This window comes from Nothobranchius furzeri, chromosome 17 (assembly GCF_043380555.1).
Source record: "Nothobranchius furzeri strain GRZ-AD chromosome 17, NfurGRZ-RIMD1, whole genome shotgun sequence".
NCBI lineage: Eukaryota > Metazoa > Chordata > Actinopteri > Cyprinodontiformes > Nothobranchiidae > Nothobranchius > Nothobranchius furzeri.
This window is the reverse complement of record NC_091757.1, coordinates 44,606,953-44,623,249: the sequence shown is the minus strand read 5'-3', so window position 1 is coordinate 44,623,249 and position 16,297 is coordinate 44,606,953. Positions and strand designations below refer to the sequence as shown.

The 16,297-nt window shown below is 38.1% G+C and overlaps 1 protein-coding gene across 1 annotated transcript; it reads right to left on the bottom strand.

Annotated features, from left to right (window-relative positions):
- Positions 1-219: 219 nt before the first annotated feature.
- Positions 220-2,251, bottom strand: LOC129152986 (uncharacterized). Its single transcript, XM_070546609.1, has one exon. It carries the CDS (start codon positions 2,071-2,073, stop codon positions 220-222), a length of 1,854 nt encoding a protein of 617 aa, XP_070402710.1. The 5' UTR covers positions 2,074-2,251.
- Between the last annotated feature and the right edge of the window lie 14,046 nt (positions 2,252-16,297).

Below are 16,297 nucleotides of genomic sequence, written 5' to 3'. Positions count from 1 at the left end.
TTGTGACTCATATGATCAAATCTCATACCGACCATTTTACTATTGTCGATTGTTTTCATCTGTTTTTGTGTGTTATCTTTATGTGTTATATTTCCCATTATTATTAAAATTTAGTATATAAACCGTTTCATGCTATACCCGTGACTCCAGTCATTCTTAAACAACCTCCAATTCTCCCCGAACCTAATTATTGGCCCATTTGTTTATTTTTTCTTTTAATTATCTTATTGTATCCTGTAATCCGGTTACATGTTCAAACTCAGATTGCTCATTGTGAAGATTTTCAATTCTAATTTCTAGATATGTTTTCTCATCATGCAGCATTTGAATGGTGTCTCTTATCTCCTGTTCGGTTTCAGTCTTTTTGTGTTCAAACTCAGATTGCTCATTGTGAAGATTTTCAATTCTAATTTCTAGATACATTTTCTCATCATGCAGCATTTGAATGGTGTCTCTTATCTCCTGTTCAGTTTCAGTCTTTTTGTGTTCAAACTCAGATTGCTCATTGTGAAGATTTTCAATTCTAATTTCTAGATACATTTTCTCATCATGCAGCATTTGAATGGTGTCTCTTATCTCCTGTTCAGTTTCAGTCTTTTTCTGTTCAAACTCAGATTTTTCTTCGTGAAGATTTTCAATTCTAATTTCTAGATACATTTTCTCATCATGCAGCATTTGAATGGTGTCTCTTATCTCCTGTTCGGTTTCAGTCTTTTTGTGTTCGAACGCAATTCTCTGCATATTTAGGTTTTCTTTACTAGCTTCAAGCAGAAGTTTCTCATCATCCAGAGCTTTTCTCATATTTATTAAATCCTGCTCAGAGCTTTTCTTTGTCTCGTCGAACACCTTTTTCTGTTCTTCTAGACTTCCCATCATCTCCTGCATTTCTGCTTTGTTAGTCTTAAACTTTTGGATGTTTTTCTTCAGTTTAGCTTTACCTTCCAGCAGTTTGTCGTAGACCTGATCCAATTTGATCTTCGTTTCCTCCAGTTTCTTTTTCTCATCGTTTTGTTTAATAATTTGTTCCTGAAGTTCCTGCCTTTCTTCCTCAACTGTAGCCTTCTGCTTGTCCACGAGCTGGGATCTGGCTTCCAGCTCGCGTTTCTCTTCGTTTAGATGTCCAGTTCTAAATTCTAGACACATTTTCTCATCATTCAGCATTTGAATGGTGTCTCTTATCTCCTGTTCAGTTTCAGTCTTTGTTTTCTCAAACTCTGTTTTCTCACAGTCAAGCTGACGTTTCTCATCATCCAAAGCTTCTCTCATAGTTACAAACTCCAGCTCTGAGCTTTTCTTCGTCTGTTCAAACAACGTTTTATCTGCTTCGAGTTGAATTTTCATGTTTTCAATCTCTCTATCAGCGTCTGCTTTGGCTCTCTCGATGTCCTTTATGTGCGTCTTCAATTTCTCATTTTCCTCCTGTAGGTTTTCATAAACCTCTTTCATTTGGAGTTTTGCCTGCTCGAGATGATGCCATTCCTCGTGTAATCTTACTTTTTCTCCCTGCAGGTCGTTGCTCTGAACTGCTAAATTGCCTTTCACAAGTTCAATCAAATCTCTTTCATCTTGCTGAAAAGTCTGAATTTGATTGATCTCGTAATCTGATCGAGATCTTTCCTCTTCAAAGTCTTTTCTCTGATCCAGCAGAAGAGATTTCATACCCTCTATTTCCTCAATTGACCTAACTTTGCTGATTTCAAAATCTTCTCGATCTTTTTGAAGTTTAAACATTTGTTCTTCAAGCCCTTGAATCAGAGCTGTGAGTTTAAACTTTAATCCTTGAATAATAGAATTTTCCTTCATTCTGGTTTCTTGAATTTGCTGTTTAACTGCACCACTGACAGAGGGAAACATGAATTCAGTGTCAAGGCTCTGAGTACTGGGCTCAGATATGACTTGGTGAAACGGGGTTTCCTCAAATCCTTCACGCTCCCTACTGATGTTCTGTTTTAAGGCTTGAATTCTACTATATTCGTTCATTCTGGATTCCTGGATTGGCTGTTTAACTGAATCGGTGACAGTGGATAAACTGAATTCAGTCACAAGTCTCAGGGTACTGTGCTCCTCAGACATAAAGAACCTTTGAGTTTCTTTAGAAAAAAGCTGAATTTCTGCTTTGTAAAAACTCACCTGTGGTTAAACTGCTAGTTATCAGAAGTGAAATAATCCAGAAAAACACGAAACTCCTTTGAAAAGTTTTTTGTCCCCAACCGGTATCCGACGTGCAACACCTACCAACCACAAGGCTGAAATGAGCTAACAGGTAACAGTGAGTGACGTATTAAAGGGAAAGAAGATGCAGACCAGACGCTTACGCTTGGTCACGTGATTGACGTGCAGACGCTGCTGGCAGGTAGTAGTGACGGAAAGGAGATGCAGACCCGACGCTTACGCTTGGTCACGTGATTGACGTGCAGACGCTGGCCGAGCGTTCGTTTCTGAGTTTATGCGCATAGATTTAAATATTAGCTAGATCCCTCACCCGCGCTGTTCGTTTTTTTTTCTTATTAGAAAAGATAACATACAAACAAAATGCACCCTACATTACATATTCAGAGAATAATCATTCCTTACATATTAACAACTTTCATGTATAGGAAAAAAAAAGAAAATTTAAAGATGAGGTCACATAATTAACAGATTATTAATTCACTAACTCAAAATCTTCTACAAAGGAAATAAAAAAATCTGCCTTTTTCTTTTTAACTAAAGTCAAATATTTAACCAATAATTTTAAGTCGTTTCTTCAATAAACCAGTGTTGGTTTGGTATTAAAAAATGACTTTATATATAAATTGCTTGCACAAAATTAATTACACATTAACACCATAATTAACTTTCTTTTCTTTCAAAAACAATCCAAACATTATCATATTTAAGGTAAATGGGGTAGTTTGAATCACACTGGAACAAAGCCAGGATGGAAATCCAACCAAAATATTTGTATAAAATTACACAAAAAAATAGATGGCCTAAGTCCTCCTCTTCTGTTTCACAAAATACACCATTACCAGTTTCTATATTGAATCTATCCCCAAGGAGTCTATTTGTTGGGTAAATTTTATTCAAAATTTTAAACTGGACTTCTTTCCCTTTAGGAGGGATAGGGAAGTTGATATAATCACTTCTTATTTTTTCAATTTGGCTCAGCTCTCTCTTCACCCCGACAGACCGGTATAACGCCCGCATCACTGCAGGCGCAGCACCAATCCGGTGTCGGTACAGGATCTGCTCGGGTGCAGGATCGGCTCGGGGTCCTTCGACTGTCGATGACGTCAAAGTAGTTGACTGGCTGAACTTGAAGCTTACGGAAGTTACGTTATCACGTTATGATTTTGATTGGTCAGAACAAATTTGCGGCCGTAGTCTTAGCGGTTGTAGTCCTGTAGTCCAAAAATCAACACTTTTTGGAGAAAATATGTTTGAATTTCTAAAGGAAATGTAAAATATAAGCAAATGATAAACGGTGACCCTCAAAAGCTCTTGATTTTGATGAAATGGGGCAAAATAAAATATAAGAACTTTATTGAAAGACACCAAGCAATATTTTGAGTCAAAGAATGTATTTAGATAACAACTAAGGAAATATACAGATGGACCCCACATTAATACAAACAGATATGGCTTCACATATAAGAACTGTTCTATGTTTTGTCAGTCCGATGTTGGTTTTATGCAGTTTCACATTCTTTACAAAACAAAGATAATATGGTGTTTTATTAACAAATTACAATTATAAAGAAAACATTTAGGTGTTAACAAACAAGAATTTACAAACAAAACTGCTGATGTCTTTCCAACACGTGTGTGTGAAAGCCGAGATTTGCAATAATGTGACGTCATCGGCAGTCGAAGGACCCCGAGCCGATCCTGCACCCAAGCAGATCCTGTACAGACACAGGCAGACAGAAGGAGCTGCTAAATGTTCTCCTCCTAGAGAATTTGGTTGATTATGAAAAACAGTCATAAATATGACTCAGCATCTCAATGACGACACGTGTTTTAGACAAAGGTGTTATCTAAATGTGCTGCAATGACAACAAGCTGGATAAATTGAGGAATTTATCTAGCCCCACATGTTAAAGGTGTGGTTTATTTGTATATTCAATACATTAGCAGTGTTCTCTACTGTAAATAAATGCATTATGAGTTATTTTAAAAAGCTATGATGCTCCTGTTGGTCCAGAGGGGGGCTGAAAATAGCAGGATTGCTCATTATTGTTAATGATATGCACACACCTCGCTTCTGATTGGCTAACAGAACACGTTCAGCCATGTTGCAAAGTTACTGTCACCAACTCACTTTCCGCTCTCTCCTCGCTGCAAAAAGAATGTAAAAAGCCTTCCTGGGGATAGGCGGAGCAAAGGTGGACGAGGCCATGAATGCAAATTCACAAAGTGACATCACAGTGTGCGGATTTTCAAATCCTAGCATTTCAATATCTATTTCGTATCAGAAGCTAATGCAGGAGATAGGTGTAGGAGACTGTTTTCCTGTTCAGCCTGCATGAAAAACTCAGAGTGACTGATTATAATCAAAAATCCGTGGTGGAAAGTAACAAAGTACATTTGTTTATGCTTTATTTATTTGGCAGATGCTTTTATCCAAAGTGACATGTAGAGGAACAAAATCCATAGACTTCAGTCTGTGATGATATAGTATTTATTCTTCTCCAGCTTTTGGTCAAAAGACCTTCATCAGGAATTGTGCATGTTCATGCAGAGTGTTCCTAGATAAGAAGAACTGCTGATGTAATACACCTGTGCTAATTCCACACAACAAAGCATTATGGGGGATGGAGTCCCATTCACAAAACATAGTGACTGGCACAAGAAGCTTACAGGATCTTATAAAAACCGAAGGAAGAGATTAATACATTGCAGGCATCAAGCTAAAAAAGCCATCATAGAGCAAGGCAATAATATATATGTATAATAATCCAACAAATATATTATTATTTAGAGAAATACAGACATTTCAAAATCCTCATTAAGACCAAAAGGTTGAAGTGGCAGCTCTGCTGCCTGCCAACCTCCACAACCCCTACCGGAGGAACAACAAGCTGCAGAACCTATGGAGGTTCCTTGGAGGTCTGCCCCGTTCAGAACAAGAAAGACGCTGGCTCCAGGGCCTTTGTGCCTACTGTGGTTCCCCCAACACCGGCGAGCCGCATGTCCCAAATGGCCAGAAAACACCACCACCAGGAGGACATGGGGGTGTCCTACCTGGCGCTCAATTGCCTTCTGCCCATTCCCAGGGGCGATTGCCTGACCGGGGCTGCCTATGACTTTATGGAGCGTGGCCAGGCCGCCCAGCTGAAGGTATCCCTGGTTCCTGTCACCGGTCACATTCGCATCACGGCCGTGGACGGCCACCCACTGCAGCCATTCACCATTAAGGAGCAGACTCAGCCCAATGTCCATGTGTATCGGCGACCACCAGTGTTAAACTGGAAAGCATTGATGTATTTGGATCGCAATGAATGAAAATAACTCAGACACATTAAAAATCAAATACCAAAAGTAACCAGTAACTTCTTTTTACCTTTGATCTTTTTTACCTTTGATCTTTGACTAAATTTTAATTGTAATCTGTTTATTTGATTGTATTTACCATTTAGGTCAACTGGATGGAAACACTTCAGGCTGCCACCGCCACCATTTGAGCTTGCTGTCTGCCAAAAACAGATTCGCTGAAAAAATAATGTCTAACAATTAGGGATGCATCAGTATCGGCGGATGTTACCTATCGATCACCAACTGATATATATTTTTTTCCATCTTGTGTATCTGTTTCAGAAGGTGGTGGTGGTGGGGTGGGGGGTGTAATTATTTATTTGACTTATATATTTTTTTCATGAGATTAAAACGGCTTGAGATGGCTGTGACATCTCGCTTTCAAACAGGTCCTATCATAAAGAATAAGAGAGCAGAGTCGTCGCACCCCTATAAACTAAAAATGTTTGAAAAATGCATCTGAGGACATGTGCAGCCAGCTCCAGTGACTAAATAAACGAAGGGATCAGGATTAGGACCCAGGCACCAGTCTGCGTAAAAGACCGATGCATGTCTCATTGAGACTTTAGATTCACACAATCCAAGAAAAAAATACTGTAATGTAATGGTAATGAAATGTGCTTCTTTTGGAAGCAGTGTCTAACGCGATTTGTTTTACTAACTCATTAGTTACGAAATTAGTGATTATTGTCAAATAATTCAAAAGAAAGCAGAGTACTGCACCCCTACATAAGACACATGAAAACAATGTCTTGGTCTTGGAAGTGTGATGTATCACCTCAACGTCACCCCAAGATTCATTTAGTGATGTATTTAGTGAAAAACACAGCAAGAATGCCTCTCTAATTGGCCTGCCATTTAATTAATTAGTTAATTATTCATTCAATTATGTCATCGAAGAGGACGGGTGGAGGTGCGCTTTAAAACACCGCAATAAAAATGTCTCATTGTGTCAGATGGCAGGTTGCTTTTAAAATATCTTCAGGAATTATCTAGTTATTAGAAATTACAACATAAAAATGATGCCTAAACTATATAATAACCTAGCATTAGTGGCCGTGTGTCGTGTAGGGAGCCTAAGTCTCCTCCCTTTCCGGTCGGCTCACGGTTCACCGGAAGAATGAAAAAATGGATGCAAGTCAACGGGGCTAAAAGAGCTATTTTCTGATCCACTTTACCTGAATCGCACATATGTTATATACTGCAATTTAAATGAAAGGTAATGAAGTGTGTTTTGACCACGCCAGTCACGTACTTTGAGAGTAGCTCAATAAAATTTGTCATTAGCATGACTGCAAATCAAATGTCGGTGCGTCGCATGTATGACGTCAACACAGAATCTCCTCTCCCCTAGCTTAGCTGCTACTTACCAAATCTCAAGTTTTATGGCGTGGTCGAAACACACATCCTACTTTTCATTTAAATTGAAGTATGACGTGTGTGTGACTCAGGGCGTTAGGCAAAGCAGATTAGAAAATGTCTCTTTTAGCCCCGTTCACTTGCTTTCATTCTTCCTGGGAACTCATGAGCCGCCTGGAAAGAGAGGACTCTCAGGCTCCCTATAGAAGAATACTCTCATGAGGGAGACAAAAAGTGTGAAATAAAAACATGTTTTTGTTTTGTGTCACAAATGAAACCCCTCCTCTTTTATCCAGGCTTGGGACTGGCAGACGTGACCCAAAAGGGACACTCTGGCAGAGTTAGTTTATTTTTATTTTTTATGTATTTTTTATTTTATGTGTCATTTTTATTCATTTATTAATCAAATGTAAACATTTTCTATCTAAGGAAACCCAGCTGATGTGTTGAGTAAGGGTTAGGGTAACTTAGACGTAACCTGCTGAACCAAGAGCTGCTGTGTAAAGCAAACTGTGTGCAGCAAAAGTTATTCAGTAATTAGCTTTTCATTTCAATTCACTCACCAGCTGCTCTGTCTCCATGAATAACTCGTTTCTGATCTACTGCTCAGAGCTGTTCTGTCTCGTCGAACACCTTTTTCTGTTCTTCTAGACTTCCCATCATCTCCTGCATTTCTGCTTTGTTAGTCTTAAACTTTTGGATGTTTTTCTTCAGTTTAGCTTTACCTTTCAGCAGTTTGTCGTAGACCTGATCCAATTTGATTTTTGTTTCCTCCAGTTTCTTTTTCTCATCGTTTTGTTTAATCATTTGTTTCTGAAGTTCCTGCCTTTCTTCCTCAACTGTAGCCTTCTGCTTGTCCACGAGCTGGGATCTGGCTTCCAGCTCGCGTCTCTCTTCGTTTAGATGTCCAATTCTAAATTCTAGACACATTTTCTCATCATTCAGCATTTGAATGGTGTCTCTTATCTCCTGCTGTGATTCAGTCTTTTTGTGTTCAAACTCAGATTGCTCATTGTGAAGATTTTCAATTCTAATTTCTAGATATGTTTTCTCATCATGCAGCATTTGAATGGTGTCTCTTATCTCCTGTTCGGTTTCAGTCTTTTTCTGTTCGAACGCAATTCTCTGCATATTTAGGTTTTCTTTACTAGCTTCAAGCAGAAGTTTCTCGTCATCCAGAGCTTTTCTCATATTTATTAAATCCTGCTCAGAGCTTTTCTTTGTCTCGTCGAACACCTTTTTCTGTTCTTCTAGACTTCCCATCATCTCCTGCATTTCTGCTTTGTTAGTCTTAAACTTTTGGATGTTTTTCTTCAGTTTAGCTTTACCTTTCAGCAGTTTGTCGTAGACCTGATCCAATTTGATTTTTGTTTCCTCCAGTTTCTTTTTCTCATCGTTTTGTTTAATCATTTGTTCCTGAAGTTCCTGCCTTTCTTCCTCAACTGTAGCCTTCTGCTTGTCCACGAGCTGGGATCTGGCTTCCAGCTCGCGTTTCTCTTCGTTTAGATGTCCAGTTCTAAATTCTAGACACATTTTCTCATCATTCAGCATTTGAATGGTGTCTCTTATCTCCTGTTCAGTTTCAGTCTTTTTGTGTTCAAACTCAGATTGCTCATTGTGAAGATTTTCAATTCTAATTTCTAGATACATTTTCTCATCATGCAGCATTTGAATGGTGTCTCTTATCTCCTGTTCAGTTTCAGTCTTTTTGTGTTCAAACTCAGATTGCTCATTGTGAAGATTTTCAATTCTAATTTCTAGATACATTTTCTCATCATGCAGCATTTGAATGGTGTCTCTTATCTCCTGTTCGGTTTCAGTCTTTTTGTGTTCAAACTCAGATTTTTCTTCGTGAAGATTTTCAATTCTAATTTCTAGATACATTTTCTCATCATGCAGCATTTGAATGGTGTCTCTTATCTCCTGTTCGGTTTCAGTCTTTTTCTGTTCGAACGCAATTCTCTGCATATTTAGGTTTTCTTTACTAGCTTCAAGCAGAAGTTTCTCGTCATCCAGAGCTTTTCTCATATTTATTAAATCCTGCTCAGAGCTTTTCTTTGTCTCGTCGAACACCTTTTTCTGTTCTTCTAGACTTCCCATCATCTCCTGCATTTCTGCTTTGTTAGTCTTAAACTTTTGGATGTTTTTCTTCAGTTTAGCTTTACCTTTCAGCAGTTTGTCGTAGACCTGATCCAATTTGATTTTTGTTTCCTCCAGTTTCTTTTTCTCATCGTTTTGTTTAATCATTTGTTCCTGAAGTTCCTGCCTTTCTTCCTCAACTGTAGCCTTCTGCTTGTCCACGAGCTGGGATCTGGCTTCCAGCTCGCGTTTCTCTTCGTTTAGATGTCCAGTTCTAAATTCTAGACACATTTTCTCATCATTCAGCATTTGAATGGTGTCTCTTATCTCCTGTTCAGTTTCAGTCTTTTTCTGTTCAAACTCAGATTGCTCATTGTGAAGATTTTCAATTCTAATTTCTAGATACATTTTCTCATCATGCAGCATTTGAATGGTGTCTCTTATCTCCTGTTCGGTTTCAGTCTTTTTCTGTTCGAACGCAATTCTCTGCATATTTAGGTTTTCTTTACTAGCTTCAAGCAGAAGTTTCTCATCATCCAGAGCTTTTCTCATATTTATTAAATCCTGCTCAGAGCTTTTCTTTGTCTCGTCGAACACCTTTTTCTGTTCTTCTAGACTTCCCATCATCTCCTGCATTTCTGCTTTGTTAGTCTTAAACTTTTGGATGTTTTTCTTCAGTTTAGCTTTACCTTCCAGCAGTTTGTCGTAGACCTGATCCAATTTGATCTTCGTTTCCTCCAGTTTCTTTTTCTCATCGTTTTGTTTAATAATTTGTTCCTGAAGTTCCTGCCTTTCTTCCTCAACTGTAGCCTTCTGCTTGTCCACGAGCTGGGATCTGGCTTCCAGTTCGCGTTTCTCTTCGTTTAGATGTCCAGTTCTAAATTCTAGACACATTTTCTCATCATTCAGCATTTGAATGGTGTCTCTTATCTCCTGCTGTGATTCAGTCTTTGTTTTCTCAAACTCTGTTTTCTCACAGTCAAGCTGACGTTTCTCATCATCCAAAGCTTCTCTCATAGTTACAAACTCCAGCTCTGAGCTTTTCTTCGTCTGTTCAAACAACGTTTTATCTGCTTCGAGTTGAATTTTCATGTTTTCAATCTCTCTATCAGCGTCTGCTTTGGCTCTCTCGATGTCCTTTATGTGCGTCTTCAATTTCTCATTTTCCTCCTGTAGGTTTTCATAAACCTCTTTCATTTGGAGTTTTGCCTGCTCGAGATGATGCCATTCCTCCTGTAATCTTACTTTTTCTCCCTGCAGGTCGTTGCTCTGAACTGCTAAATTGCCTTTCACAAGTTCAATCATTTCTCTTTCATCTTGCTGAAAAGTCTGAATTTGATCTATCTCGTAATCTGATCGAGATCTTTCCTCTTCAAAGTCTTTTCTCTGATCCAGCAGAAGAGATTTCATACCCTCTATTTCCTCAATTGATCTAACTTTGCTGATTTCAAAATCTTCTCGATCTTTTTGAAGTTTAAACATTTGTTCTTCAAGCCCTTGAATCAGAGCTGTGAGTTTAAACTTTAATCCTTGAATAATAGAATTTTCCTTCATTCTGGTTTCTTGAATTTGCTGTTTAACTGCACCACTGACAGAGGGAAACATGAATTCAGTGTCAAGGCTCTGAGTACTGGGCTCAGATATGACTTGGTGAAACGGGGTTTCCTCAAATCCTTCACGCTCCCTACTGATGTTCTGTTTTAAGGCTTGAATTCTACTATATTCGTTCATTCTGGATTCCTGGATTGGCTGTTTAACTGAATCGGTGACAGTGGATAAACTGAATTCAGTCACAAGTCTCAGGGTACTGTGCTCCTCAGACATAAAGAACCTTTGAGTTTCTTTAGAAAAAAGCTGAATGTCTGCTTTGTAAAAACTCACCTGTGGTTAAACTGCTAGTTATCAGAAGTGAAATAAGCCAGAAAAACACGAAACTCCTTTGAAAAGTTTTTTGTCCCCAACCGGTATCCGACGTGCAACACCTACCAACCACAAGGCTGAAATGAGCTAACAGGTAACAGTGAGTGACGTATTAAAGGGAAAGAAGATGCAGACCCGACGCTTACGCTTGGTCACGTGATTGACGTGCAGACGCTGCTGGCAGGTAGTAGTGACGGAAAGGAGATGCAGACCCGACGCTTACGCTTGGTCACGTGATTGACGTGCAGACGCTGGCCGAGCGTTCGTTTCTGAGTTTATGCACATAGATTTAATATTAGCTAGATCCCTCACCCGCGCTGTTCGTTTTTTTTCTTATTAGAAAAGATAACATACAAACAAAATGCACCCTACATTACATATTCAGAGAATAATCATTCCTTACATATTAACAACTTTCATGTATAGGAAAAAAAAAGAAAATTTAAAGATGAGGTCACATAATTAACAGATTATTAATTCACTAACTTAAAACCTTCTACAAAGGAAATAAAAAAATCAGCCTTTTTCTTTTTAACTACACACTTTAAACTGCTGGGTTAAAAATAACCCAATTTGGGTTGTTTTGTAACCCAGGTGCTGGGTCAAAAAGGGACCGACCCAGTGCTGGGTTATTTTAACCAAGCAGGGTTAGGTTATGATTTTGACCCAGCTTATTGGGTTATGCTTGCAACCCAATCAATGGGTTAAAATGACCCAACTGTATAGTTAGGACTACCCAAAACTGGGTTAAAAATATAACCCAACTTCTGGGTTATTAAATTACTAAAGCTTGGGTTAAAATGACCCAATTCTACCGTAAATACAATACAATAAATAAAATACAAATTGAATAATTCAATGAAACAAAATGAACATGTCTCAGTCAAATCTTTATCACAAAAATTATGTTAATTTTCAAAATACAAAGATAACAAATAAAGTTAATTTTCTACTTTCTCTAAACATGCATTCATATTCTAACTTGTTATGTAAATGACTCCTAATTACATTTTTTAATGACAAATATTAAACATTTCGTAACTTGTAATGTCTTAAACATGTTAAACAACTTTAATGGAAGAACTGTAGTGAAGTAAATGTTCATCAACACCCAACACTCACCTTAATGCGTTAGTCAGCAGAAAATCAACCTTACATCATAGCAACATGAGCCCTCAAAGCTTCACAGCATTAGATTCATGATGCAAAGATAAATGTCTGAATAAACCCCCAAATCTGTGCACGTGGTTTTGGATAGTTGACATCAACACAAAAAATGTCTAAGAACAGATGCGTATTCCAGTTCCATTGATGATCAAAAATTCTTGGGAACATCGATGGTCTTCTGCAGCCATAAGGACATGTGGTGTTCCACTGTGGTCCCATTCAGGTTCTTCACCAGACTGGTTCCAGTCTAAGTTGAGGGGGATAGAGGAAAAAAAGAACAGATTTAGGCATAAAGGTTATGATTTCACAAACAGATGTTGAAACATATTTGGAGTGGGCTGTGAATGATAACTGAAGTAAAAAATAACAGAACTTACAGGTTGGAAGTCAGTGAAGGCCTGCTGAACCTCTGCTTGGTCGGAACGCTCTCCTTCAACTTGTATGGTGCAGTTTGGAGAAGCACTGGCAGCAACAACAAAGCCACATCCACCCATTTGTCTGTAAAATTGAAATGTGTTACATTATTCACATGACTGTAGCATAAAGGCCCTCTGCTGTTAGCAGGGATGCTACCACTGGTATAAAATAGCCAGAAGGCCTAACGTCCCCCAGTAGAGCCTCACTATGTCAGGGAGTGTGGACAGAAGATCACAACATTTTCCAGAGCACTTGTGCTGCGGATTCTGTGTTACATTCTATCTAAAACATATATATATATATATATATATATATATATATATATATATATTAGGGGTGGGCCGTTATCGGCGTTAACGCGCTGCGGCATAGCCAGCCTCTTATCGCGCGATAAAAAAAATGACGCCGTTAATCTATTCTCAAAGTTGGGTTGGGATCTAGGTCTATACTAAGTAAACTATGATGACTTTCACATTGCGCGGAAGGATACCTGGTGGGCGCAGATGTATACTTGGCGCGGATCATCGTACGTATGGACCATCGACATAATAAACGGTATGGACCGATGGTATGGACGGACACCAGGCTCGCGGAGTTTAATGTTCCCCATGCAGCCGAACAGTCGCACCTTCGCCACCAGCAGCGCTTCTCCCTTCTCATCGCGCGGGACAAGTAAATAATTTATGTACTTTCACCAGAGTTTAATCCATAAATCAGACTTTCATTCTTTTTATTTTGTTTTGTTTACCTCCGACATTTCCAGCCGGGCTTTCCCCGGGCCACACTTCACCGTCCGCGGCTGAAGCAGCGCTCGGATGTGAGAAAACCGAGACAAGACTTTCTCAGACAGGTGCGGTTTCCAAATAAGTTTAGCTCTTTTAGCAGCTGTTTATTGTGATAAAGTGATAAAGTGTTTCTACAGGTCGTTGTTCATGTGGCTTCAACTCAAATTCACCTGTAATAATAAATAATTTACTCATAAATTTTTATATTTGTTTAGAAAAGTTGAGCTAGGATATCTCCCCTTGCCGTTTTCAGAGACAACAACAGCAACAGTTAGCTTCTGCTCATACAGGTGAGCTGTGGCATCATTTCCAGCTCTCTCCTATACACCAGAGGCGATCCTACATGCAAACTAAAGGGGGGCATTGGAAGGGCACCCCAGAAATTAAACTCCCTCCCCAGGCCAGATAGTTTGTGTGTGTGTGTATATATATATCTATATACTTTTTTCTTTAGCAGGCCATATTGTGCAGAAGAGAAGATCTAGTTTGTCACCAGACAATGTGAACAAGCTGGTCTGCTTGAGTGACTGGTGGAAGAAGGGGAAATAGAGCTTGGACTGATTGACCAAATGCTACTGACTGTAAATAGTTAATCATGACCTATTCTGTAGACCTACAGTGCAGAATTTGTTGAACTGAATAAACAGCTATTAAACACAAATACTTATTGATCATTATTTATTTTCATCATCAGTTATCGTAGTAAAACTGCTTTATCAGTCTGCGATGCATTATTGAAACAAGAAATACTCCTCCATTCTCAAAGACTTGCTTTAATTCATTATCTAGGTAGCGCACACATATGCCTTTGGCAGAATTTGAATGAGCCATTTTAATCTAGATTAATCTAGATTAATTCCAAGATTACAGTGAGATTAATCTAGATTTAAAAAATTTATCTATGCCCACCACTAATATATATATATGTATATATATATATATATATATATATATATATATATATATATATATATATATATATATTATATATATATATATATATATATATATATATATATATATATATATATATATATATATATATATATATATATATATATGCTAGGAAGCTAAGTAGCCAGCTACCTAATCTAAACTATGAGTCGGTTGTCTTGAACAGACAGGCTAAAAATCCAATACTTTATCAACTACATGTCCAGTTTTAATGAAATTAATCTTTAAACGCTTCATTAGTAACGTCTTACCTTATTTTAAATCCTTGCTGGTGTGAAGCTCCATTAATGTCCGTGTCATCCTCTGGTTTAAAATGGTGAAGCAGGCTCACAGACAAGGGGGAGAATCTTACTATTTCCCGCCTTTTTTAACCCAATACGCTGGGTCAGAATTTTTAACCCAATTATGTGTTAAATTGACCCAACCTCTAAAAATTCAGCCTTAACCCAGCACTTGGGTTAGAAAAATAACCCAGCATTTTATAAAGTCAAAGATTTAACCAATAATTTTAAGTCATTTTTTCAATAAACCAGTGTTGGTTTGGTATTAAAAAAATGACTTTATATATAAATTGCTTGTACAAAATTAATTACACATTAACACCATAATTAACTTTCTGTTCTTTCAAAAACAATCCAAACATTATCATATTTAAGGTAAATGGGGTAATTTGAATCATACTGGAACAAAGCCAGGATGGAAATCCAACCAAAATATTTGTATAAAATTACACAAAAAATTGATGGTCTAAGTCCTCCTCTTCTGTTTCACAAAATACACAATTACCAGTTTCTATATTGAATCTATCCCCAAGGAGTCTATTTGTTGGGTAAATTTTATTCAAAATTTTAAACTGGACTTCTTTCCCTTTAGGAAGGATAGGGAAGTTGATATAATCACTTCTTATTTTTTCAATTTGGCTCAGCTCTCTCTTCACCCCGACAGACCGGTATAACGCCTGCATCACTGCAGGCGCAGCACCAATCCGGTGTCGGTACAGGATCTGCTCGGGTGCAGGATCGGCTCGGGGTCCTTCGACTGTTGATGACGTCAAAGTAGTTGATTGGCTGAACATGAAGCTTACGGAAGTTACGTTATCACGTTATGATTTTGATTGGTCAGAAAAAATTTGCGGTCGTAGTCTTAGCGGTTGTAGTCCTGTAGTCCAAAAATCAACACTTTTTGGAGAAAATATGTTTGAATTTCTAAAGGAAATGTAAAATATAAGCAAATGATAAACGGTGACCCTCAAAAGCTCTTGATGTTGATGAAATGGGGCAAAATAAAATATAAGAACTTTATTGAAAGACACCAAGCAATATTTTGAGTCAAAGAATGTATTTAGATAACAAGTAAGGAAATATACAGATGGACCCCACATTAATACAAACAGATATGGCTTCACATATAAGAACTGTTCTATGTTTTGTCAGTCCGATGTTGGTTTTATGCAGTTTCACATTCTTTACAAAACAAAGATAATATGGTGTTTTATTAACAAATTACAATTATAAAGAAAACATTTAGGTGTTAACAAACAAGAATTTATTAACAAAACTGCTGATGTCTTTCCAACACGTATGTGTGAAAGCCGAGTAGATTTGCAATAATGTGACGTCATCGGCAGTCGAAGGACCCCGAGCCGATCCTGCACCCGAGCAGATCCTGTACAGACACAGGCAGACAGAAGGAGCTGCTAAATGTTCTCCTCCTAGAGAATTTGGTTGATTATGAAAAACAGTCATAAATATGACTCAGCATCTCAATGACGACACGTGTTTTAGACAAAGGTGTTATCTAAATGTGCTGCAATGACAACAAGCTGGATAAATTGAGGAATTTATCTAGCCCCACATGTTAAAGGTGTGGTTTATTTGTATATTCAATACATTAGCAGTGTTCTCTACTGTAAATAAATGCATTATGAGTTATTTTAAAAAGCTATGATGCTCCTGTTGGTCCAGAGGGGGGCTGAAAATAGCAGGATTGCTCATTATTGTTAATGATATGCACACACCTCGCTTCTGATTGGCTAACAGAACACGTTCAGCCATGTTGCAAAGTTACTGTCACCAACTCACTTTCCGCTCTCTCCTCGC

Excerpts from the sequence above, each read along its gene's own strand:
- LOC129152986 (XM_070546609.1), bottom strand. The coding sequence starts at position 2,073 with ATGTCTGAGGAGCACAGTACCCTGAGACTTGTGACTGAATTCAGTTTA.